This window comes from Pleurodeles waltl, unplaced genomic scaffold (genome assembly GCF_031143425.1).
Source record: "Pleurodeles waltl isolate 20211129_DDA unplaced genomic scaffold, aPleWal1.hap1.20221129 scaffold_59, whole genome shotgun sequence".
NCBI lineage: Eukaryota > Metazoa > Chordata > Amphibia > Caudata > Salamandridae > Pleurodeles > Pleurodeles waltl.
The window spans coordinates 4,228,483-4,252,983 of NW_027150301.1; the positions used below are offsets into that span (position 1 = coordinate 4,228,483).

Below are 24,501 nucleotides of genomic sequence, written 5' to 3' on the forward strand. Positions count from 1 at the left end.
GCCCACATTATTTCACAACCATTTTCACTGCACTTAAGTAACTTATAAGTCACCTATATGTCTATCCTTTACCTGGTAAAGGTTAGGTGCAAAGTTACTTAGTGTGTGGGCACCCTGGCACTAGCCAAGGTGCCCCCACATTGTTCAGGGCAAATTCCCCGACTTTGTGAGTGCGGGACACCATTACATGCGTGCACTACACATAGGTCACTATCTATGTGTAGCTTCACAATGGTAACTCCGAATATGGCCATGTAACATGTCTAAGATCATGGAATTGCCCCCTCTATACCATCCTGGCATAGTTGGCACAATTCCATGCTCCCAGTGGTCTGTAGCACAGACCCTGGTACTGCCAAACTGCCTTTTCTGGGGTTACACTGCAGCTGCTGCTGCTGCCAACCCCACAGACAGGCTTCTGCCCTCCTGGGGTCCAGCCAGGCCTGGCCCAGGATGGCAGAACAAAGGACTTCCTCAGAGAGGGGGTGTTACACCCTCTCCCTTTGGAAAATGGTGTGAAGGCAGGGGAGGAGTAGCCTCCCCCAGCCTCTGGAAATGCTTTGTTGGGCACAGAGGTGCCCAATTCTGCATAAGCCAGTTTGCACCGGTTCAGGGACCCCTCAGCCTTGCCTGGGCTTGAAACTGGACAAAGGAAAGGGGAGTGACCACTCCCCTGACCTGCACCTCCCCTGGGAGGTGCCCAGAGCTCCTCCAGTGTGCTCCAGACCTCTGCCTTCTTGGAAACAGAGGTGCTGCTGGCACACTGGACTGCTCTGAGTGGCCAGTGCCCTCTGCTGACGTCAGACACTCCTTCTGATAGGCTCCTGCAGGTGTTGCTAGCCTATCCTTTGTCCTAAGTAGCCAAACCCTCTTTTCTGGCTATTTAGGGTCTCTTTCTTTGGGGATTCCTCAGATAACGAATGCAAGAGCTCATCAGAGTTCCTCTGCATCTCCCTCTTCACCTTCTGCCAAGAAATCGACTGCTGACCGCGCTGGAAGCCTGCAAAACTGCAACAAAGTAGCTAAGACGACTACTGCAACATTGTAACGCTGCTCCTGCTGCCTTCTCGACTGTTTTTCTTGGTGTGCATCCTGTGGGGGTAGTCTGCCTCCTCTCTGCATCAGAAGCTGTGAAGAAATCTCCTGTGGGTCGACGGAATCTTCCCCCTGCCAACGCAGGCACCAAAAAGCTGCATCACGGTCCCTTGGGTCTCCTCTCACGACGACGAGCGAGGTCCCTTGAATCCAGCAAGACTGTCCAAGTGACCCCCACGGTCCAGTGACTCTTCAGTCCAAGTTTGGTGGAGGTAAGTCCTTGCCTCCCCACGCCAGACTGCATTGTTGGTTTTCGTGACTTTTGCAACTTCTCCAGCTCCCGTGCACTTCCGGCGGAAATCCTTTGTGCACCCGGAAGCTGGGGTCCCCGGCACTCTAACCTGCATTGCACGACTTCCTAAGTTGTTCTCCGGCGACGTGGGACTCCTTTGTGTGACTTCAGGCGAGCACCATTTCACGCATCCTCGTAGTGCCTGTTTCTGGCACTTCTATGGGTGCTACCTGCTGCTGTGAGGGCTCCTTGTCTTGCACGACGTCCCCTCTACCTCCTGGTCCAATTTGCACCGTTCTGGTCCATCCTGGTCCACAGCAGCGTCCAAAAACGCCAACCGCACGATTTGCAGCTAGCAAGGCTTGTTGCCGTCCATCCGGCGGGAAAACACTTCTGTACGACTCTCCAAGGCGTGGGTGATCCATCCTCCAAAGGGGAAGTCTCTAGCCCTTGACGTTTCTGCAGTATTCACAGTTCTCTCGTAGGGGATTTCCATGTATAGTCATAAGCACTGAATAGTTCCGCGCGCCTGCGGGGACCCCGGAGCACTGTTGTGTAGTATATTCTTAAGTGCAATCATCAGCTCCTTGACAAAAAGGTCTGTGAAAAACACTTAAGAATAACAATGTGCAGCCTATGTGAACAGCTACACAGGCCAAATTGTTAGAAGAAAAAAACAGTTGTAGTGTAAATTTCACGTTTAAACCTCTATTTATTCTATAAATACATAAATAAATACATTCTCATATTTTATTTACACCTCTCATGAGAATAAAACAATGTAGGGCAGTGTAGCCCATAGGCTGCCATTATACAGAATGAAAATAGAGCTGTGCCTTTAAGAAAGTAAAGTCTTCCTGTTTCCCATCATGCACAGCAAAAGGCAGTTGCCTCAGTTCTTTTTTCCGGCTCCTTTCTGACAGGACCCTGAAGCATTGAGCTCTACCTCACAAAATCCTTTTGTGACAGAAATTCATTTAAAATCTTTTGAATTTCATTTTCACTCGACGTTTTTAACATTGAGTGATAATTTTCTGCTTTTTTCTGTTAGATTCTGACAGAATTTTGAGGTTTTTCTACTTCAGAAATGCCTTCACTGTTTGACAAATGTCCTTCTTGTGGCAGAAAAAAGGCCAAAACAGATCCACATCGGGTCTGCATAATTTGCCTTCCATCCAGCCACAAACCGGAGTCGTGTGACATCTGCAAAACCTTCTCCAGAAGGACCCTTCGTGACAGGGAGAAGATCCGACTCCAGGCGAAAGAGGACAGGAGGAAAAGTGGTCATTCTACCACAGAGCGAGGAGAAGGTCAGTCTTCTACCAGGGCTCACACTGGTTCCTCTATAACTCCGACCAGACCGGCTCAAAAACGGCACAGGTCTCCGACGACGTCGAGGGCGTCGACGTCGAGGCAAGGAACGGCGCCAACATGCTCGCCGTCGAGGAGTGGTTCGCCGGCGAGAAAGAGACATCGCTCGCCGTCGACGACGATTTCGCCGTCGAGACGGCGTGGACTTTCGCCGTCGAGATCTGGGTCACCGTCGACACGGCGAGGACGTTCCACGTCGAGGAGATCTGAATCCGGTTCGCCGTCGAAACGGCGAGATCGATCAACGTCGAGGGGTGCTCGACGTCGTAGACGTTCACCGTCATCACGGCGACGTCGAGGGTCGTCGTCGAGAGATTCTCAACGGCGAGAAGAATCGACGGCGAAGGACACTCGCCGTCACCGTACTTCGACGTCGAGGAGTGTGTCGACGTCGAGACAATCAAAAAGACCTAGGAGGGTTTATACAACCTCAGAATCCTCGGCTTCAATCATCCTCCTTCCAGCGTCTCCACAACTCTCTCCTCGACAATCACCATTGCCACAGACGCCGGTAACACCTACGGCGCCTCTTCCGGCTCTGCCTGTAGAGTCTGTTTTGAGGACTCCAACGCGGTCTGTAAGACGTTCGGGACATTCCTCTAGACGCTCTTCTTCCTCTCGACACCGTCATGACCCACAGAGATCTCAGCATTCACATCACAGGCGTTCTTCTTCGTCTACACGGGACTACTCTCCAACCCTATCGGACTCACCGTCCCCGAGAGTGTCCCCCATAGATGATGTGAATACGTTCCAGGAGGTCTTAGTACGAGGGGCAACCAAGCTGAACATCCCGCTGGCGGTACCTGCCCCATCGACGTCAGTGATCTTCGAGACCTTGCATCACAGGACATCTTCCAGACCTTTGCTTCCACTGGTTCCAGGTCTCCTTGAACCAGCAATGGATATTTTCCTTGCACCGGCCGCAACAAAGTCTGCTCCTTCCAGACTTATTAAAAAATATCGTCCACCAGAACAAGATCCTCTATTCTTGAGGTCGGACCCAGTTCCTGATTCGGTGGTCATAGTAGCGGCAAAGAAACTGCATTCAACCTCACCATCTTCTTCTTCACCTCCAGATAAAGAGAGCAGAAAGATAGATGCTGCAGGACGAAAAGTATGCTCTACTGCAGCCGTCACGATGAAGGCAGCCAGCGCTACTGCGTTATTAGGGCGGTACGATCGTGCCCTCTGGGACTCTTTAATACAGTTTGCGGAACATCTTCCTAAGGATAAAAGGGAAGATTTCCTGGAGGTCGTGGGTGAGGGATCCATGGTGTCTAACCAAATTATAAGTGCTGCAGCTGACTCTTCGGTGCTATCCGCACACAATTATGCACACGGGATAGCGCTCAGAAGGCATGCATGGTTGAGACTTACATCACTCAAACCTGAAGCGCAGCAGAGAATACAAAACCTGCCTTTCTCGGGCTCCACCTTGTTCGGTTCTCATGCCGATGACGAGATGGCTAGAATGAAAGCTGAACTAGATACCTTGAAAGCGGTAGGGATGGAAAGACCGAAAGAACAAAGAAAGGTTTTCCGGCCATATCAACGACGACTTTTCACCCACCGGTATCAGTCGCCACACTGGATGTCTTCGCGCCCCCAGCAACAGCAACAACAGCAGTATCAAAGGGGTTTCTCTACTCAGCGAAGGTCGACAAGGGGTCGTTCAACACCTCAAACTCAGGCAACTCGACAGGCTCCCACGTCTAAGCCCTGAATCTTTGCTTCCCCCTCCTCCGTTATCCACTCCGGTAGGGGGAAGTATCTCAAATCATCTGGACGAGTGGCTACGCATCACAACAGACGCCTGGGTATTGAATATTGTGAGACATGGTTACGCTCTCAGATTCACCAGTCCTCCACCATCTGTTCCACCCAAAACAGCCAACCGCCATCTCGAAGCTCTACAGTTAGAGGTCAATATCCTATTGCAAAAAAGAGCCATAGAACCCGTTCCCATCAGCCAGCAAGGGAAGGGGATTTATTCGAGATATTTCCTTGTACCGAAAAAAGACAAACAAGAGTTTCGTCCCATCTTAGATCTGAGGACAGCAAACAAATGGATTCGCAAAGAAAAATTCAGGATGTTAGCCTTACACCAAATTTATCCACATCTACGTCAGGGCGACTGGCTATGTGCGATAGATCTTTGCGACGCTTACTTTCACATCCCAGTAACCAAGAAACATCGAAAATTCCTAAGGTTCACTGTCGGAAAACGCCATTACCAATTTGCAGTTCTACCTTTCGGCCTAAAATCAGCGCCAAGAACTTTTTCCAAATGCATGGCGGTAGTAGCCGCCCACTTGAGGAAACAGCGAATATTCGTCTACCCCTATCTAGACGATTGGCTCATAAAGGCCTCCAGTTGTCTCGAGACACAGCAACATTTCGAATGGACTCTACAACTGCTGCAAAAACTTGGTCTTCAAGTCAATCTCCTGAAATCTACAGCAACACCTGTTCAGAGGTTGCATTACTTAGGGGCCATTGTAGATACCAGGCTAGGAAAGGTGTTTCCTTCGGAGGAACGACGGTTATCGATTCTCCAGAAGTGCAAACAACTGCAGGAAAGACCTCAAGCCACTGCAAGAATAATAGCTTCTCTACTGGGCTCGATGGCGTCTTGTATCCATCTGGTTCCCAATGCTCGCCTCCATATGAGACCATTGCAGGAAAACCTGGAGGATCAGTGGTGTCAACTGAGGGACGATTGGGAGAACAAAGTCCTTCTTTCTCCTCACACCCTACAATCCCTCAAGTGGTGGTGTTTACCCAGCAATCTCTTGGTGGGGATTCCGTTCCAACAACGGCCCCCATCTCAAACCATCGTAACAGATGCGTCACTGATCGGATGGGGGGCGCACATGGAACATCTTCGAGTCCAAGGCGAGTGGTCACAGAGAGAGAGTCTCTATCACATCAACCTGCTGGAACTTCGCGCAGTCCACCTTGCGCTCAAAGCCTTCCTTCCCTCTCTGAGAACGGAAACTCTCCTTCTCCAGACAGACAACGTGGCCACTATGTACTACGTGAACAAACAAGGAGGCACCAGGTCCAGAATTTTATCCAGAGAGGCTCAGACAATCTGGCATTGGCTTCTAGCCAGGAACCTGTCACTAGTGGCAACTCACCTGCCCGGCATCCAGAATGTTCAAGCGGATGCCCTCAGTCGGGTAATGGACGAGAACCACGAATGGGTACTACACGACGACGTCGTTCATTCCATTTTCGCACTCTGGGGTACCCCCTCTACAGACCTATTCGCAACCCCAGAAAACAAAAAATGCCAAAACTTCGCCTCCAGATATTACCATCCAGGGACACTGGGGAATGCCCTGTGGATAAGCTGGTCAGGAGCATTTCTTTACGCCTTTCCACCGCTTCCCCTGATTCCGGCGGTCCTCCAGAAGCTGTCCAATGTTCAGACCAAAATGATCCTAATTGCTCCGGAGTGGCCACGCCAGTGGTGGTTCCCAGACCTTCTTCACCGGTTACTCAAACCACACATCAGGCTACCATATCGTCCGGACCTTCTCACGAAGTTCAGAGGGCAGATATCTCATCCCAACCCCTCATCGTTGAGTTTGGCAGCATGGCTCCTGAGCTAGTGCAATATGGACACTTGAACCTACCTCAGGATTGTATGGAAATTCTGAAGGAAGCAAAGCGCCCTTCCACACGATCAGCCTATGCAAGCAAGTGGAAGAGATTCTGCATTTGGTGTTTACACAACAACATTGACCCGGTTTCCTGTGGAGAACAATCTATCCTGCCATACTTGTTAAGTTTGGCAAAATCGGGCTTACAACTGTCGTCAATAAAAGTTCACTTGGCGGCTGTCACAGCATACAGAAAGAGTCCTTCACAAACTTCCTTTTTTCGGATTCCGATTATTAAGGATTTCCTAGAAGGTTTAAAGAAGGTTTTTCCCCCCATTAGAAAGCCTTCTCCTCCATGGGAACTGAACGTTGTCTTATCACGTCTGATGCTGCCGCCATTCGAGCCAATACATAAGGCATCGCTGCAACATCTCACATGGAAAGCTGCTTTTCTGGTGGCAATCACTTCAGCGCGTAGGGTCAGCGAAATCCAGGCCCTTTGCGCTCAGGAACCCTACACGGTTTTTCATTCTGCAAAAGTGGTAATGAGAACTCATCCAAAATTTTTACCTAAGGTAGTCTCCGACTTCCATGTGAACCAAACAATTTCATTACCGACTTTCTTTCAGAATCCAGCTACTCCTGCTGAGAGAACTCTGCACTCTCTGGATGTAAAGAGAGTATTGAAATTTTACTTGGACAGGACAAAAAGCTTACGAAAATCACAACAGCTTTTTATTAACTATGGCCCAATCAGAACAGGTTTGGGTACATCTAAACAATCTTTATCCAGGTGGATTGTTTCATGTATAATGTTATGTTATCAGTTAGCAAACAAATCCCTTGGTGGTAGGCCAAAAGCCCACTCTACCAGAGGGAAAGCAGCTACTGTAGCCTTGATGAGAAATGTCCCTTTGGCAGAAATATGCAAGGCTGCCACTTGGAGGTCGGTCCATACCTTTACTAAGCATTACTGCCTTGATACAGACGCTAGGGCAGATGCTCAGGTTGGGCAGGCTTTGCTCAAGAATTTGTTTGCATGATTCATGTTTTTCTCAGTATTCTTATATCTACTCCACCGCGGTTATGGGGATGGGCTTGCTACTCTATTCAGTGCTTATGACTATACATGGAAATCCCCTACGAGAGAAGAAATGGTTTCTTACCTGTAACTCCAGTTCTCTCGTAGGGGTATTTCCATGATAGTCATAAGCAACCCTCCCTCCTCCCCGGTGGAGTTGACATAGAACATGAATATTATGGAGGTTGGTACTCCAACAAATGTTTTGTTTTTTCTTCATGTCAGGTTAATAGCCTCCAAAAAAGAACTGAGGCAACTGCCTTTTGCTGTGCATGATGGGAAACAGGAAGACTTTACTTTCTTAAAGGCACAGCTCTATTTTCATTCTGTATAATGGCAGCCTATGGGCTACACTGCCCTACATTGTTTTATTCTCATGAGAGGTGTAAATAAAATATGAGAATGTATTTATTTATGTATTTATAGAATAAATAGAGGTTTAAACGTGAAATTTACACTACAACTGTTTTTTTCTTCTAACAATTTGGCCTGTGTAGCTGTTCACATAGGCTGCACATTGTTATTCTTAAGTGTTTTTCACAGACCTTTTTGTCAAGGAGCTGATGATTGCACTTAAGAATATACTACACAACAGTGCTCCGGGGTCCCCGCAGGCGCGCGGAACTATTCAGTGCTTATGACTATCATGGAAATACCCCTACGAGAGAACTGGAGTTACAGGTAAGAAACCATTTCTTCTTCAGCCTAGTAAGAGCTTCTTTGCACCAACAGTTGGCATTTCTTGGGCGTCTGCCCATCTCCGACCTGCTTGTGACTTTTGGACCTGGTCCCCTTGTTCCACAGGTACCCTCAGTCAGGAATCCATCGTTGTTGCATTGCTGATTTGTGTTTTCCTTGCATTATTCCTCTATCACGACTTCTGTGTCTTTAGGGGAACTTCAGTGCACTTTGCACTCACTTTTCAGGGTCTTGGGGTGGGGTATTTTTCTAACCCTAACTATTTTCTAATAGTCCCAGCGACCCTCTACAAGGTCACATAGGTTTGGGGTCCATTCGTGATTCACATTCCACTTTTGGAGTATATGGTTTGTGTTGCCCCTATCCCTATGTGCTCCCATTGCATCCTATTGTAATTTTACACTGTATGCACTGTTTTCTGAGACTATACTGCATATTTTTGGTATTGTGTACATATATCTTGTGTATATTTCTTATCCTCATACTGAGGGTACTCACTGAGATACTTTTGGCATATTGTCATAAAAATAAAGTACCTTTATTTTTAGTATAACTGTGTATTGTGTTTTCTTATGATATTGTGCATAATCATTTGTGGTACTGTAGTAGCTTCACACGTCTCCTAGTTCAGCCTAAGCTGCTCTGCTAAGCTACCATTATCTATCAGCCTAAGCTGCTAGACACCCTATACACTAATAAGGGATACCTGGGCCTGGTGCAAGGTGTAAGTACCCCTTGGTACTCACTACAAGCCAGTCCAGCCTCCTACAGGTAGGTGCTGAAAAGTGCTGTTTAATGCACAGTACAGTGTGCTCCTTCCGGATAGTTGTTGTATACTGCAGTGTAATGTACAGTACAGTCTGCTCCTTCCAGGTAGGTGCTGTGTAGTGCAGTGTATTGTACAGTCTGTTCCTTCCAGGCAGAAGCTCTGTAATGCAATGTATTGTACTTTGTACTCCCTCCAGGTAGGTGGGGTGCAGTGTATTCTACAGTGTGATCCTTCCTGGTAGGTGCTGTGTAGTGCAGTGTATTGTACCCTACAGTCTGCTCCTTCCATGTTGAAGCTGTGTAGTGCAGTGTATTGTACAGTACAGTGTGCTCCTTCCAGGTAGGTGCTGTGTAGTGCAGCGTATTGTACAATATAGTATGCTCCTTCCAGGTAGGTGCTGTTAGGCAGTGTATTGTACAGTACAGTGTGCTCCTTCCAGGTAGGTGCTGTGTAGTGCAGTGTATCGGCAGTGTGGTCTTTACAGGTAGTTGCAGTATAGTGCAGTTTATTGTACTTTGTGTTCCTTCCAGGTAGGGGCTGTGTAGTGCTGTGTGTAATACAGTACTGTGGGGTCCTTCCCGTAGGTGCAGTTTATTCTACAGTGGGGTCCTTGCAGGTCGGTGCTGTGTAATGCAGCGTATTGTACATTACAGTGTTCTCCTTCAAGGTGGGTGCTGTGTAGTGTATTGTATAGTACAATGTGCTCATTCCAGGTAGGTGGTGTAGTGCAGTGTGTTGTACAGTGCAGTGTTCTCCTCCTATAGAGGTGTTGTGTAGTATAGTGTATTCTACAGTACAACGTACTCCTTCCAGGTAGGTTCTGTGAAGTGTAGTGTATTGTACAGTACAGTCTGCTCCTTCCAGGTAGGTGGTGTAGTGCATTGTATTGTACAGTGTCTCCTAACCAGGTAGGTGCCGTTAGCCAAGTGTATTATGCAGTACAGTGTGCTCCTTCCAGATAGGTGTGGTGTAGTGCATTGTGTTATACAGTGCAGTGTGCTCCTTCCAGATAGGTGCTGTGTAGTGCAGTGTATTGTACTGTGTGCTCCCTCCAGGTGGGTGAGGTCTAGTCCAGTGTATGGTGCAGAACAGTGTGTTCCTTCCGGGTATTTGCTGTGTAGTGCAGTGTATTTTACAGTACAGTCTGCTCCTAACCAGGTAGGTGCTGGTAGGCCAGTGTATTGTGCAGTAGAGTGTGCTTCTTCCAAGTAGGTCTGGTGTAGTGCAGTGCATTGTACAATACAGTGTACTCCTTCCAGGTAGTTGCAGTGCACTGTATTCTACAGTGTGCTCCTTCCAGGTAGGTGCTGTGTAGTGCAGTGTATTGTACAGTACAGTGTGCTCCTTCTATAGTGCATTGTATTGTACAGTGTGCTTCTTCCAGGTAGGTGCTGTTAGCCCAGTGTATTGTGCAGTATAATGTTCTCCTTCCAGGTAGGTGTGGTGTAGTGCTTTGTATTGTACAGTGCAGTGTGCTTCTTCCGGGTAGGTACTGTGTAGTACAGTGTGCTCCTAACCAGGTAGGTGCTGTTAGCCCAGTGTATTGTGCAGTACAGTGTTCTCCTTCCAGGTAGGTGTGGTGTAGTGCATTGTATTGTACAGTGCAGTGTGCTCCTTCCAGATTGGTGTTGTGTAGTGCAGTGTATTGTACAGTACAAAGTGCTGCTTCCAGGTAGGTGCAGTATAGTTCAGTTTATTATACTATGTGTTCCTTCCAGGTAGGTGCTGTGAAGTGTAGTGTATTGTACAGTACCATCTGCTCCTTCCAGGTAGGTGGTGTAGTGCATAGTATTGTACAGTGTGCTCCTAACCAGGTAGGTGCTGTTAGCCAAGTGTATTGTGCAGTACAGTGTGCTCCTTCCAGATAGGTGTGGGGTAGTGCATTGTATTATACAGTGCAGTGTGCTCCTTCCAGATAGGTGCTGTGTAGTGCAGTGTATTGTACAGTACAGTCTGCTCCTTCGAGGTAGTTGCTGTGTAGTGCAGTGCATTGTACAGTGTGCTCCGTCCATGTAGATGCGGTATATTTTACAGTGTGGTACTTGCAGGTAGATGATGTGTAGGGCAGTGCATTGACAGGACAGTGTTCTCCTTCCAGATAGGTGTGTGTAGTGCAGTGTATTGTATGGTACAGTTTGCTCCTTCCAGGTAGGTGCTCTGTAGTGCAGTGTATTGCTCAACGTGCTCTTTACAGGTAGGTGCAGTATAGTACAGTTTATTGTACTATTTGTTCCTTCCAGGTAGGTGTTGTATCGTGTAGTGTATTGTACAGTACAGTGTGCACCTTCTAGGTAGGTGCTGTGTAGTTTACTGTATTGTAAAGTACAGTGTGCTCCTTCCAGGTAGATGCTGCGTAGTGCAGTGTATTCAATAGTGTTGTCCTTCCAAGTAGTTGCTGTATAGTGCTGTGTAATGCACAGTACAGTGAGCTCCTTTCAGGTAGGTGCTGTATAGTGCTGTGTAATGCACAGTACAGTGTGCTCCTTCCAGATAGGTGCTGTGTAGTGCAGTGTATTGTACAGTAATTTGTGTCCTTCCAGGTAGGTGCTATGTAGTGCAGTGTATTGTACAGTCTTGTCCTTCCATGTAGGTGCTGTGCACTGTAGTGTATTGTAGAGTACAGTGTGCTCCTTCCAGGTAGGTGCTGTATACTGCAGTGTAATGCACAGTACAGCATGCTCCTTCAAGGCAGGTGCTGTGTAGTGCAGTGAATTGTACAGTGTGCTTCTTCCAGGTAGGTGCTGTGTAGTTCATTGTATTGTACAGTACAGTGTGCTCCTTCTAGGCAGGTGATGTGTAGTGTAGTGTGTTGTACAGTGTGCTCTTTTCAGGTAGGTACTGTGTAGTGCACTGTATTGTACAGTAAAGTGTGCTCCTTCCAGGTAGGTTCTGTGAAGTGCAGTGTATTGGACAGTATACAGTAGTGTGCTCCTTCCAGGTAGGTGAGGTGTAGTGCAGTGTATTCTACAGTCTGCTCCTTCCAGGTAGATGCTGTGTAGTGTAGTTTATAATATTCTGTGCTCGTCCATGTAGGTGTGGTGTAGTGCAGTGTATTTTACAGTACAGTGTGTTCCTTCCAGATAATTGCTGTGTAGTGCGGTGTATTGTACAGTACAGTTCGCTCTTTCCAGGTTGGTGCTGTGTAGTGCAGTGTATTCTACACTACAGTGTGCTCCTCCTATAGTGCAGTGTATTTTACAGTGTGCTCCTTCCATGTAGGTGTGGTGCAGTGTATTTCACCGCACAGTGTGCTCCTACCCAGGTAGGTGTTGTTCGGCCAGTGTATTGTACAGTACAGCCTGCTCCTTTTAGGTAGGTGGGGTGTAGTGTAGTGTACTGTACAGTACAGTGTGTTCCCTCCAGGTAGGTGAGGTGTAGTGCAGTGTATTGTACAGTACAGTGTGTTCCTACCAGGTAGGTGCTGTGTAGTGCGGGGCATTTTACAGTACAGTGTGCTTCTAACCAGCTGGGTGCTGTTAAGCTAGTGTACTGTACAGTACAGTATGCTCCTTCCAGGTAGGTGCTGTTAGTTCAGTGTATTGTACAGTACAGTGTGCTCCTTCCAGGTAGGTGCTGCGTAGTGCAGTGCATTGTACAGTGTGCTACTTCCAGGTAGGTGCTGTGTAGTGCAGTGTATTGTACAGTACAGTGTGCTTCTTCCACATAGGTGTTGTGTAGTGCAGTGTATTGTACAGTACTGGCTGCTCCTTCCAGGTTGGTGCTGTGTGGTGCAGTGAATTCTACAGTACAGCGTGCTCCTTCTATAGTGCAGTGTATTTTACAGTGTGTTCTTTCCAGATTTCTGCTGGGCAATGCAGTGCATTGTACAGTACAGTGTGCTCCTTCCAGGTAGGCGCTGTGTAGTGCATTCTATTGTACAGTAGAGTGTGCTCCTCCCACTTAGGTGCGGTGTAGTGCAGAGTATTGTACAGTGTGCTCCTTCTAGGTTGGTGCTGTGTAGTGCAGTGTATTGTACAGTCTGCTCCTTCCAGGTAGATGCTGTGTAGTGCAGTTTATTGTACTGTGTGCTCCTTCAAGGTAGGTGCTGTGTAGTGCAGTGCATTGTACTGTGTGCTATTTACAGGTAGGTGCAGTAAAGTGCAGTATATTGTACTATGTGTTCCTTCCAGGTAGGTGCTGTGACGTGTATTGTATTGTACAGTACAGTGTGCTCCTTCCAGTTAGGTGCTGTTTAGTGAAGTGTATTCTACAGTACAGTGTGTTCCTTCCAGGTAGGTGCTGTGTAGTGCAGTGTTTTCTACATTGTGGTCCTTCCAGGTAGGTGCTGTGTAGTACAGGTTATTGTACAGTACAGTGGGCTCCTTCCAGGTAGATGCTGCGTAGTGTAGTGTATTGTAGAGTTCAGTGTGCTTCTTCCAGATAGGTGTTGTATACTGCACTGTAATGTACAGTACAGTCTGCTCCTTCCAGGTAGGTGCTGTGTAGTGCAGTGTATTGTATAGTCTGCTCCTTCCAGATAGAAGCTGTGTAGTGCAATGTATTGTACTGTGTACTCCCTCCAGGTAGGTGCAGTGCAGTGTATTCTACAGTTTGCTCCTTCCAGGTAGGTGCTGTGTAGTGCAGTGTATTCTACAGTACAGTGTGTTCCTTCCAGGTAGGTGCTGTGCAGTGCAGTGTATTCTACAGTACAGTATGTTCCTCCAATGTAGGTGCTGTGCAGTGTAGTGTATTGTAGAGTACAGTGTGCTTCTTCCAGATAGGTGTTGTATACTGCACTGTAATGTACAGTACAGTCTGCTCCTTCCAGGTAGGTGCTGTGTAGTGCAGTGTATTGTATGGTCTGCTCCTTCCAGATAGAAGCTGTGTAGTGCAATGTATTGTGCTGTGTACTCCCTCTAGGTAGGTGCAGTGCAGTGTATTCTACAGTGTGCTCCTTCCAGGTAGGTGCTGTTAGGCAGTATATTGTACAGTACAGTGTGCTCCTTCCAGGTAGGTGCTATGTAGTGCAGTGTGTCGCTCAGTGTGGTCTTTACAGGTAGGTGCAGTATAGTGCAGTTTATTGTACTTTGTGTTCCTTCCAGGGAGGGGCTGTATAGTGCAGTGTACTATACAGTACTGTGGGACCCTTCCAGTTAGGTGCAGTTTATTCCACAGCGTGGTCCTTGCTGGTCAGTGCTGTGTAGTGCAGCGTATTGTACAGTACAGTGTTCTCTTTCAAGGTAGGTGTTGTGTAGTACAGTGTATGGTATAGTACAGTGTGCTCCTACCAGGTAGGTGTTGGGTGGTGCAGTTTATTACTCAGTGTGCTCTTTACAGGTAGCTGCAATTTAGTGCAGTTTATTGTAATATGTGTTCCTTCAGGTAGGTGTTGTATCGTGTAGTGTATTGAACAGTACAGTGTGCTCCTTCCAGGTAGGTGCTGTGTAATGCAGTGTATTGCACAGTACAGTGTGCTCCTTCCAGGTAGATGTTGCGTAGTGCAGTGTATTCTATAGTGTTGTCCTTCCAGGTAGGTGCTGAATAGTGCTGTGTAATGCACAGTACAGTGTGCTCCTTCCAGATAGTTGTTTTATACTGCAGTGTAATGTACAGTACAGTCCGCTCCTTCCAGGTAGGTGCTGTGTAGTGCAGTGTATTGTATAGTCTGTTCCTTCCAGGCAGAATCTCTGTAATGCAATGTATTGTACTTTGTACTCCCTCCAGGTAGGTGGGGTGCAGTGTATTCTACAGTGTGATCCTTCCTGGTAGGTGCTGTGTAGTGCAGTGTATTGTACCCTACAGTCTGCTCCTTCCATGTTGAAGCTGTGTAGTGCAGTGTATTGTACAGTACAGTGTGCTCCTTCCAGGTAGGTGCTGTGTAGTGCAGCGTATTGTACAATATAGTATGCTCCTTCCAGGTAGGTGCTGTTAGGCAGTGTATTGTACAGTACAGTGTGCTCCTTCCAGGTAGGTGCTGTGTAGTGCAGTGTATCGGCAGTGTGGTCTTTACAGGGAGTTGCAGTATAGTGCAGTTTATTGTACTTTGTGTTCCTTCCAGGTAGGGGCTGTGTAGTGCTGTGTGTAATACAGTACTGTGGGGTCCTTCCCGTAGGTGCAGTTTATTCTACAGTGGGGTCCTTGCAGGTCGGTGCTGTGTAGTGCAGCGTATTGTACAGTACAGTGTTCTCCTTCAAGGTGGGTGCTGTGTAGTGTATTGTATAGTACAATGTGCACATTCCAGGTAGGTGGTGTAGTGCAGTGTGTTGTACAGTGCAGTGTTCTCCTCCTATAGAGGTGTTGTGTAGTATAGTGTATTCTACAGTACAACGTACTCCTTCCAGGTAGGTGCTGTGAAGTGTAGTGTATTGTACAGTACAGTCTGCTCCTTCCAGGTAGGTGGTGTAGTGCATTGTATTGTACAGTGTCTCCTAACCAGGTAGGTGCTGTTAGCCAAGTGTATTATGCAGTACAGTGTGCTCCTTCCAGATAGGTGTGGTGTAGTGCATTGTATTATACAGTGCAGTGTGCTCCTTCCAGATAGGTGCTGTGTAGTGCAGTGTATTGTACTGTGTGCTCCCTCCAGGTGGGTGAGGTCTAGTCCAGTGTATGGTGCAGAACAGTGTGTTCCTTCCGGGTATTTGCTGTGTAGTGCAGTGTATTTTACAGTACAGTCTGCTCCTAACCAGGTAGGTGCTGGTAGGCCAGTGTATTGTGCAGAAGAGTGTGCTTCTTCCAAGTAGGTCTGGTGTAGTGCAGTGCATTGTACAATACAGTGTACTCCTTCCAGGTAGTTGCAGTGCACTGTATTCTACAGTGTGCTCCTTCCAGGTAGGTGCTGTGTAGTGCAGTGTATTGTACAGTACAGTATGCTCCTTCCAGGTAGGTCTTGTTAGGCAGTGTATTGTACAGTACAGTGTGCTCCTTCCAGGTAGGTGCTGTGTAGTGCAGTGTATTGTCAGTGTGGTCTTTACAGGTAGTTGCAGCATAGTGCAGTTTATTGTACTTTTTGTTCCTTCCAGGTAGGGGCTGTGTAGTGCTGTGTGTAATACAGTACTGTGGGGTCCTTCCCGGTAGGTGCAGTTTATTCTACAGTGGGGTCCTTGCAGGTCGGTGCTGTGTAGTGCAGCGTATTGTACAGTACAGTGTTCTCCTTCAAGGTGGGTGCTGTGTAGTGTATTGTATAGTACTATGTGCTCATTCCAGGGAGGTGCTGTAGTGCAGTGTGTTGTACAGTGCAGTGTTCTTCTAGAGAGGTGTTGTGTAGTACAGTGTATTCTACAGTACAACGTACTCCTTCCAGGTAGGTGCTGTGAAGTGTAGTGTATTGTACAGTACAATCTGCTCCTTCCAGCTAGGTGGTGTAGTGCATAGTATTGTACAGTGTGCTCCTAACCAGGTAGGTGCTGTTAGCCAAGTGTATTGTGCAGTACAGTGTGCTCCTTCCAGATAGGTGTGGTGTAGTGCATTGTATTATACAGTGCAGTGTGCTACTTCCAGATAGGTGCTGTGTAGTGCAGTGTATTGTACAGTACAGTCTGCTCCTTCGAGGTAGTTGCTGTGTAGTGCAGTGCATTGTACAGTGTGCTCCGTCCATGTAGATGCGGTATATTTTACAGTGTGGTACTTGCAGGTAGGTGCTGTGTAGGGCAGTGCATTGACAGAACAGTGTTCTCCTTCCAGGTAGGTGCTGTGTAGTGCAGTGTATTGTATGGTACAGTTTGCTCCTTCCAGGTAGGTGCTGTGTAGTGCAGTGTATTGCTCAATGTGCTCTTTACAGGTAGGTGCGGTATAGTACAGTTTATTGTACTATTTGTTCCTTCAAGGTAGGTGTTGTATTGTGCATTTTATTGTACAGTACAGTGTGCACCTTCTAGGTAGGTGCTGTGTAGTGCAGTGTATTGTAAAGTACAGTGTGCTCATATCTAGGTAGGTGCAGTTAGGCCAGTGTGTTGTGCAGTACAGTGTGCTCCTTACAGGTAGGTGCTGTGTAGTGCAGTGTAATGTACAGTGTGCTCCTAACCAGGTAGGTGCTGTTAGCCCAGTGTATTGTGCAGTAAGTACAGTGTTCTCCTTCCAGGTAGGTGTGGTGTAGTGCATTGTATTGTACAGTGCAGTGTGCTCCTTCCGGATAGGTGCTGTGTAGTGCAATGTACTGTACAGTGTGCTCCTTCTATAGTGCATTGTATTGTACAGTCTGCTCCTTCCAGGTAGGTGCTGTGTAGTGCAGTGCATTGTACAGTACAGTGTGCTCCTCCTATAGTGCATTGTATTGTACAGTGTGCTCCTTCCAGGTAGGTGCTGTTAGCCCAGTGTATTGTGCAGTATAATGTTCTCCTTCCAGGTAGGTGTGGTGTAGTGCTTTGTATTGTACAGTGCAGTGTGCTCCTTCCGGGTAGGTACTGTGTAGTACAGTGTGCTCCTAACCAGGTAGGTGCTGTTAGCCCAGTGTATTGTGCAGTACAGTGTTCTCCTTCCAGGTAGATGTGGTGTAGTGCATTGTATTGTACAGTGCAGTGTGCTCCTTCCAGATTGGTGTTGTGTAGTGCAGTGTATTGTACAGTACAAAGTGCTGCTTCCAGGTAGGTGCAGTATAGTTCAGTTTATTATACTATGTGTTCCTTCCAGGTAGGTGTTGTGAAGTGTAGTGTATTGTACAGTACAATCTGCTCCTTCCAGGTAGGTGGTGTAGTGCATAGTATTGTACAGTGTGCTCCTAACCAGGTAGGTGCTGTTAGCCAAGTGTATTGTGCAGTACAGTGTGCTCCTTCCAGATAGGTGTGGTGTAGTGCATTGTATTATACAGTGCAGTGTGCTCCTTCCAGATAGGTGCTGTGTAGTGCAGTGTATTGTACAGTACAGTCTGCTCCTTCGAGGTAGTTGCTGTGTAGTGCAGTGCATTGTACAGTGTGCTCCGTCCATGTAGATGCGGTATATTTTACAGTGTGGTACTTGCAGGTAGGTGCTGTGTAGGGCATTGTATTGACAGGACAGTGTTCTCCTTCCAGGTAGGTGTGTGTAGTGCAGTGTATTGTATGGTACAGTTTGCTCCTTCCAGGTAGGTGCTGTGTAGTGCAGTGTATTGCTCAATGTGCTCTTTACAGGTAGGTGCAGTATAGTACAGTTTATTGTACTATTTGTTCCTTCAAGGTAGGTGTTGTATTGTGCATTTTATTGTACAGTACAGTGTGCACCTTCTAGGTAGGTGCTGTGTAGTGCAGTGTATTGTAAAGTACAGTGTGCTCATATCTAGGTAGGTGCAGTTAGGCCAGTGTGTTGTGCAGTACAGTGTGCTCCTTCCAGGTAGGTGTTGTGTAGTGCAGTGTAATGTACAGTGTGCTCCTAACCAGGTAGGTGCTGTTAGCCCAGTGTATTGTGCAGTAAGTACAGTGTTCTCCTTCCAGGTAGGTGTGGTGTAGTGCATATTATTGTACAGTGCAGTGTGCTCCTTCCGGATAGGTGCTGTGTAGTGCAATGTACTGTACAGTGTGCTCCTTCTATAGTGCATTGTATTGTACAGTCTGCTCCTTCCAGGTAGGTGCTGTGTAGTGCAGTGCATTGTACAGTACAGTGTGCTCCTTCTATAGTGCATTGTATTGTACAGTGTGCTCCTTCCAGGTAGGTGCTGTTAGCCCAGTGTATTGTGCAGTATAATGTTCTCCTTCCAGGTAGGTGTGGTGTAGTGCTTTGTATTGTACAGTGCAGTGTGCTCCTTCCGGGTAGGTACTGTGTAGTATAGTGTGCTCCTAACCAGGTAGGTGCTGTTAGCCCAGTGTATTGTGCTCCTTCCAGTACAGTGTTCTCCTTCCAGGTAGGTGTGGTGTAGTGCATTGTGTTGTACAGTGCAGTGTGCTCCTTCCAGATTGGTGTTTTGTAGTGCAGTGTATTGTACAGTACAAAGTGCTGCTTCCAGGTAGGTGCAGTATAGTTCAGTTTACTATACTATGTGTTCCTTCCAGGTAGGTGCTGTGTAGTTCAGTTTATTGTACAGTACAGTGTTTTCCTTCTATGTAGGTGTTGCTAGTGCAGTGTATTGTACAGTAAAGTGTGCTCCTTCCAGTTAGGTGCTGTGCAGTGCAGTGTGTTCTACATTGCTCCTTCCACGTAGGTGCCGTGTAGTGCAGTGTATTGTACTGTACAGTGTGCTCATTCCCGGTATAGTAAAGTGTTCTCCTTCCAGGTAGGTGGGGTGTAGTACAGTGTATTGAACAGTACAGTTTGCTCCTTTCAGGTAGGTGCTGTGTAGTGCAGTGTATTGTGCTGTGTGCTCCTTAAAGGTAGGTGCTGTGTAGTGCAGTGTATTGTGCAGTACAGTGTGCTCCTTCCAGGTAGGTGGGGTGTAAGGTGCTGTGTAGTGCAGTGTATTGTACAGTAAAGTGTGCTCCTTCCAGGTAGGTGCTGTTAGTGCAGTGTATTGTACAGTACTGTGTGGTCCTTCCAGGTAGGTGCTGTGTAGTGTAGTGTACTGTAAAGTACAGTGTGCTGCTTCCCGGTAGGTGCTGTGTAGTGCAGTGTATTGTACAGTGCAGTGTCTTCCTTCCAGGTAGGTGCTGTGTAGTGCAATGTATGGTGCAGTGCAGTGTGCTGCTTGTATGTAGGTTCTGTTAGTGCAGAGTATTGTACAGTGTGCTCCTTTCAGGTAGGTGCTGTGTAGTGCAGTGTATTTTAGTGTTTTTTCCTTCCAGGTAGGTGCGGGGGTAGTGCAGTGTATTGTGCAGCACAGTGTGCTCCTTCCAGGTAGGTGCGGTGTAGTGCAGTGTATTGTAGTGTTCTTTCCTTCCAGGTAGGTGCGGTGTAGTGCAGTGTGTTTTACAATGGGCTCCTTCCATAGTGCAGTGTATTATAGAGTAAAGTGTGCTCCTTCCAGGTGGGTGCTTTGTAGTGCTGTGTATTGTACAGTGCAGTGTGCTCCTTCTAGAGAGGTGCTGTATAGTTTTGCCTCGTGTCAATCACCTGAATATAAAATATAAATAACATGTATTTAGCTTTAAATCTCTAACTCTGAGTCTCTTCCCTGCAGTGATGGTGACTCTGGATCCAGACACAGCACATCCTCAGCTCCTCCTGTCTGAGGGGGGGAGACGTGTGAGACGGACACGCACAGCACAGCCCCTGCCGGACACCCCCAAGAGATTCACCTCCTATCCCTGTGTGCTGGGGGGCGAGGGGTTCACCTCAGGCAGACATTACTGGGAGATGCATCTGCTGCGGGAGATGGGAGGATGGGCTGTGGGGGTCGCAGCGGAGTCTGTGGAGAGGAAGGGAGGGGTCACATGGTCACCTGAGGGGGGAGTCTGGGCTGTGGAGAGGGGGTGGGATGGTGAGTACTGGGCTCTCACCTCCCCTGGGACCCCCCTGTCCCCTCGTGGGAGGCCCCTGAAGCTGGGGGTGTATCTGGACTACGAGGGGGGGCGGCTGTCCCTGTACAATGCGGACTCCATGGAGCTTCTCTACACTTTCCCCCGGACCCGCTTCACCCGCAGGCTCTTCCCCTTCTTCCGTTTCTGGGGCCGTTTCCAGCACGGGAGCTTCCCGGCACAGCTGAGGCTGGTGTAGGAGCCGCAGGGGGGGGGGGAGGGGCTGTGACTTCCATCTCCAGCTCAGATTTAACCCCTTCTGCTCCTGATTCTTCATTTAATTAACATTCAGCACTGAGACTGTGAGCACACCCGACTCCAGATACAGGCACTACCGATTCCTGTCACAGGCACTCCTGTCTCAATATTGATGGCTCTAGGCACTCAAGGCACAGGCACTGCTGGCTCATTTCCAAATAACCCTAACTTCAAATTCAGATACTGCTTACTAAAGATGGGCACTACTGATGTGAAACACCGTCACTGCATATTCCAAAAACAGGCACTGCTCACTCAAATACAGATAACTATGCACAGGTATAACAGACTCATGTCACCGGCCCTCCAGACTCCAACCATGTGCACTGCTAACTCGGAGCCCTTCTTAATCCAAGCACAGATACACCTTACTCCGAGCACAGGCACTGCTAGCTCCAAGCACAGGCACTGCTGATTCAAAACACAGCTACTGTTGATTCAAACTGGGCACCGTTGATTCCAGTTACTGGCACTGCTTGTTCAAAAAACTGCTTGTTCAATACACAGGCACTGCTGACTCCTTGTCAGCTAATGTGGGCTTCAAGAACAGGCACTGCTGACCACGCACATGGACTACTGTGTAAAACACTGTTGTTGTTTACTCCACAAACAGCCACTGCTCACACATAACCCCAAATGCAATCACAGGCACTCCTGATTGCAAGTACAGGTCTGTTCAGTGACTAGGCACTACTGACTCCAAGCACATGCTCTACTGATATAATACACTGTCACAGCCTTCCTCCGCAAACAGATACTGTTCACTTAATTACAGGTAACCCAGACTCCAAGAACAGGCACTGCTGACTCCAACCACAATCATTCCACTGGCACAGGCACTGATGATTACAGTTCTGCTAATGCTGACTCCAAGCATGCACTGCTGATGCAAGAAACAAATACCTCTGATTCAAAACACAGAAAGTAATGTCTCCAGTTATAGGCACTGTTCAATCAAAATTGGTACTGCTCATACAGGCACTTTCCCCCGGGCTCCTTCACTCACAGGCTCTTCCCTATCTTCTGTCTCTATGGCTTCTTCTTCCTGGCAGAGCTGAGGCTGGTGTAGGAGCTGCAGGGGGAGGGGCTGTGACTCCTGTGGGGGGGCGGGGCTGTGACTCCTGTGTGGGGGAGGGGTGTCTGCTTCATGGGGGAGGGGCTGTGACGTTCCATCTCCAGCTCAGATTTAACCCCTTCTGTTCCTGATTCAGCATTTAATCAACATTCAGCACTGACTCCGTGACCACACCTGACTCCAAATACAGGCACTACTGATTCCTGTCACAGGCACTGGTGGCTCAATTTCAAATAATACTGATTCCAAATACATGCACCATCTACTCCAGTCACAGGCACTACCGATTCTAGTCACAGGTACTGCTGACCCAGTCACAGGCACTCAGTCTACTCACAGGAACTCCTGTCTCAGTAATGATGGTCCAGGCACTCAAGGCACAGGCACTGCTGGCTCATTAACAAATAACCCTACCTTCAAATTCAGGTACTATTTACTAAAGACGGGCACTACTGATGTGAAACACCGTCACTTCATATTCCAAAAACATGCACTGCTCATTCAACTACAGATAACTATACACAGGTATAACACTCATGTCACAGGCACTCCAGACTCCAACCACATGCACTGCTAACTCCGAGCGCTTCTTAATCCAAGCACAGATACACCTTACTCCAAGCACAGGCACTGCTAGCTCCAAGCACAGGCACTGCAGATTCAAAACTCAACTACTGTTGATTCAAACTGGGCACCGTTGATTCCAGTTACTGGCACTGCTTATTCAAAATACTGCTTGCCCAATACACATGCACTGCTGCTTCAGACACAATAAATCCTGACACTACAGATAATGTTGACTCCAAGCCAATAGGCATGATCACTACTGAGGCAAAACACAATACATGTTTACTTCATGAACAGGCACTGCTCAGTCAGTTACAGCTAACCTTGGCTCCAGGCATAGGTACTCCAGACTCCTATCATAGGCACTCGACTCTAAAGACAGACACTGCTAAATCCAACCATGTTTTAATCAAAGTAAAACCACTGCTGACGTGTGGCAGGCACTGCTGACTCCAAGCATTGGTACTGCTGATTCAGACACAGAAACTGCTGCCTCAAGTAATGGGCACTGCTCATTCAAAAGAGGCAAAGCTGACTCCAAGCACATGCACTGCTACCTCAATTATAAATAATCCTTACTCCAAGCACAGGCATCGCTCGCTCCAGGTAGAGGCACTGCTGTCTTAATTAAATATAACCCAGACTCCAAGCATAGGCAGCGCTGACTCTTTGAACTGGCACTGCTGAGTCAGTTAAGGAGTTTCTTGACTCTAAGCCTAGGCAATGTTGAATTAAAACATAGGCACTGAAGGCTTCACTAATACTGACTCCAAACACAGTTTTTTATGGCTTAATTATTGATAACCTAGCACTTGAAGTCAGCAGTGCCTGTGACTGGTGTCAGAGATAACGCCCACAGCTGACTCCAAATCACAGGAACTATAGACTCCAGGCACAGACACTTCAGACATGGGCACTGCTGATTTAAAAAAGACAACAGGTATTGATGGCTTCAATCACGGAAACACCTCATTCAAAACACAGGCACTGCTGACACCTGACTTCAAGCACAGGGACTTCTGTTTTACGACACAGGCACTGCTCACTCCAAGCACAGTCACTTGTCACCCATTACAGATAATGCTGTCTGCAAATACAGGCACTGTTAAACACAAGCACTACTGATGTGAATTAGTGTCACTGCTTACTCCATGAATAGACACTGTTCACCTAATTCCAGGTATCCCAGACTCCAGGCACAGGCACTGCTGACTCATTACAGATAGTGCAGACTCTAAGCCTAGGGGTCCTGACTACAGGCACAGGATCTGCTGACTACAGTACTCATAATGCTGACTCCAAGCACAGACACTGCTGATGCACAAAACAAATACTACCAATTCAAAACAGGAAGACAAGACTGAAGCCACTGACACCAGTCACAGGCACAGCTAATTAAAAATAGACGCCTTTGATACAGGCGCCTCTCACCTCATCCACAAGCACAGCTGAATCAAATTACACGTACTATTGGCTCAAACACAGGCACTGGTGACTCAGTTTCAGATAACCTTCTAGTCATACACAGTCCTTACTCCAAACACAGGCACTGGTGACTCAGTTATAGATATTTTTTGTAATGTTTACACCAAGCACAGAATTTCCTGTCTCCAGTGCATCTAAGACTTACACCCAAGCACATGCACTGCTGCCTCAGTTATAGATCATCCTGATTCCAAATACAGGCACTGCTAACTCGAAACAAAGACACTACTTACTCCAAGCACGGTCTCTCATGGCTCATTACAGATAATGCTGACTTCTACAAATACAGGCATTTCTAAATATGCGCACTACTGAGATGAAATGCTGTCAATGCTTAATCTACAAGCAGGCACTGCTCACTCACTTACAGATAACCTTTCTCCAAATGCAGGTACTGGTAACTCCAGTCATAGGCACTTTCGTCTCCTAGCATGAGCAGTACAGGCATTCCTGACTTCAATCACAGGCACTGCCGGTTCAAAACACATGTATTGCTGACTCCAGTATAGCTTACTTTGACTCCAAACAGGCACTGCTGGCTTTAAACAGTCAATGTGGACTTCAATAACAGGCACTACTGTGAGAAAGTAGCCTCTTTCTAGCCTTGTTACCCCCACTTTTGGCCTGTGTGTGAGTGTATATCAGGGTGTTTGTCACTGTTTTCACTGTCTCACTGGGATCCTGATGGCTAGGCCCCAGTGCTCATAGTGAAAACACTATGTTTTCAGTATGTTTGTTACGTGTCACTGGGACCCTGCTGGTCAGGACCCCAGTGCTCATAAGTTTGTGGCCTATATGTATGTGTCACTGGGACCCTGTTACACAGGGCCCCAGTGCTCACAGGTGTGCATGTATATGTTCCCTGTGTGGTGCCTAACTGTCTCACTGAGGCTCTGCTAACCAGAACCTCAGTGGTTATGCTCTCTCATTACTTTCAAATTGTCACTAACAGGCTAGTGACCAA

General features: G+C 47.5%; 1 protein-coding gene across 1 annotated transcript in view; it reads left to right on the plus strand.

Annotated features, from left to right (window-relative positions):
* Positions 1–20,351, plus strand: part of LOC138278810 (E3 ubiquitin-protein ligase TRIM39-like) — a 182,335-nt gene extending 161,984 nt beyond the window's left edge. Inside the window, exon 6 of the mRNA XM_069219323.1 lies at positions 19,816–20,351. Coding sequence (XP_069075424.1) covers positions 19,816–20,351 — 536 coding nt within the window. The remainder of the gene's footprint in view (positions 1–19,815) is intronic.
* Positions 20,352–24,501: the final 4,150 nt, after the last annotated feature.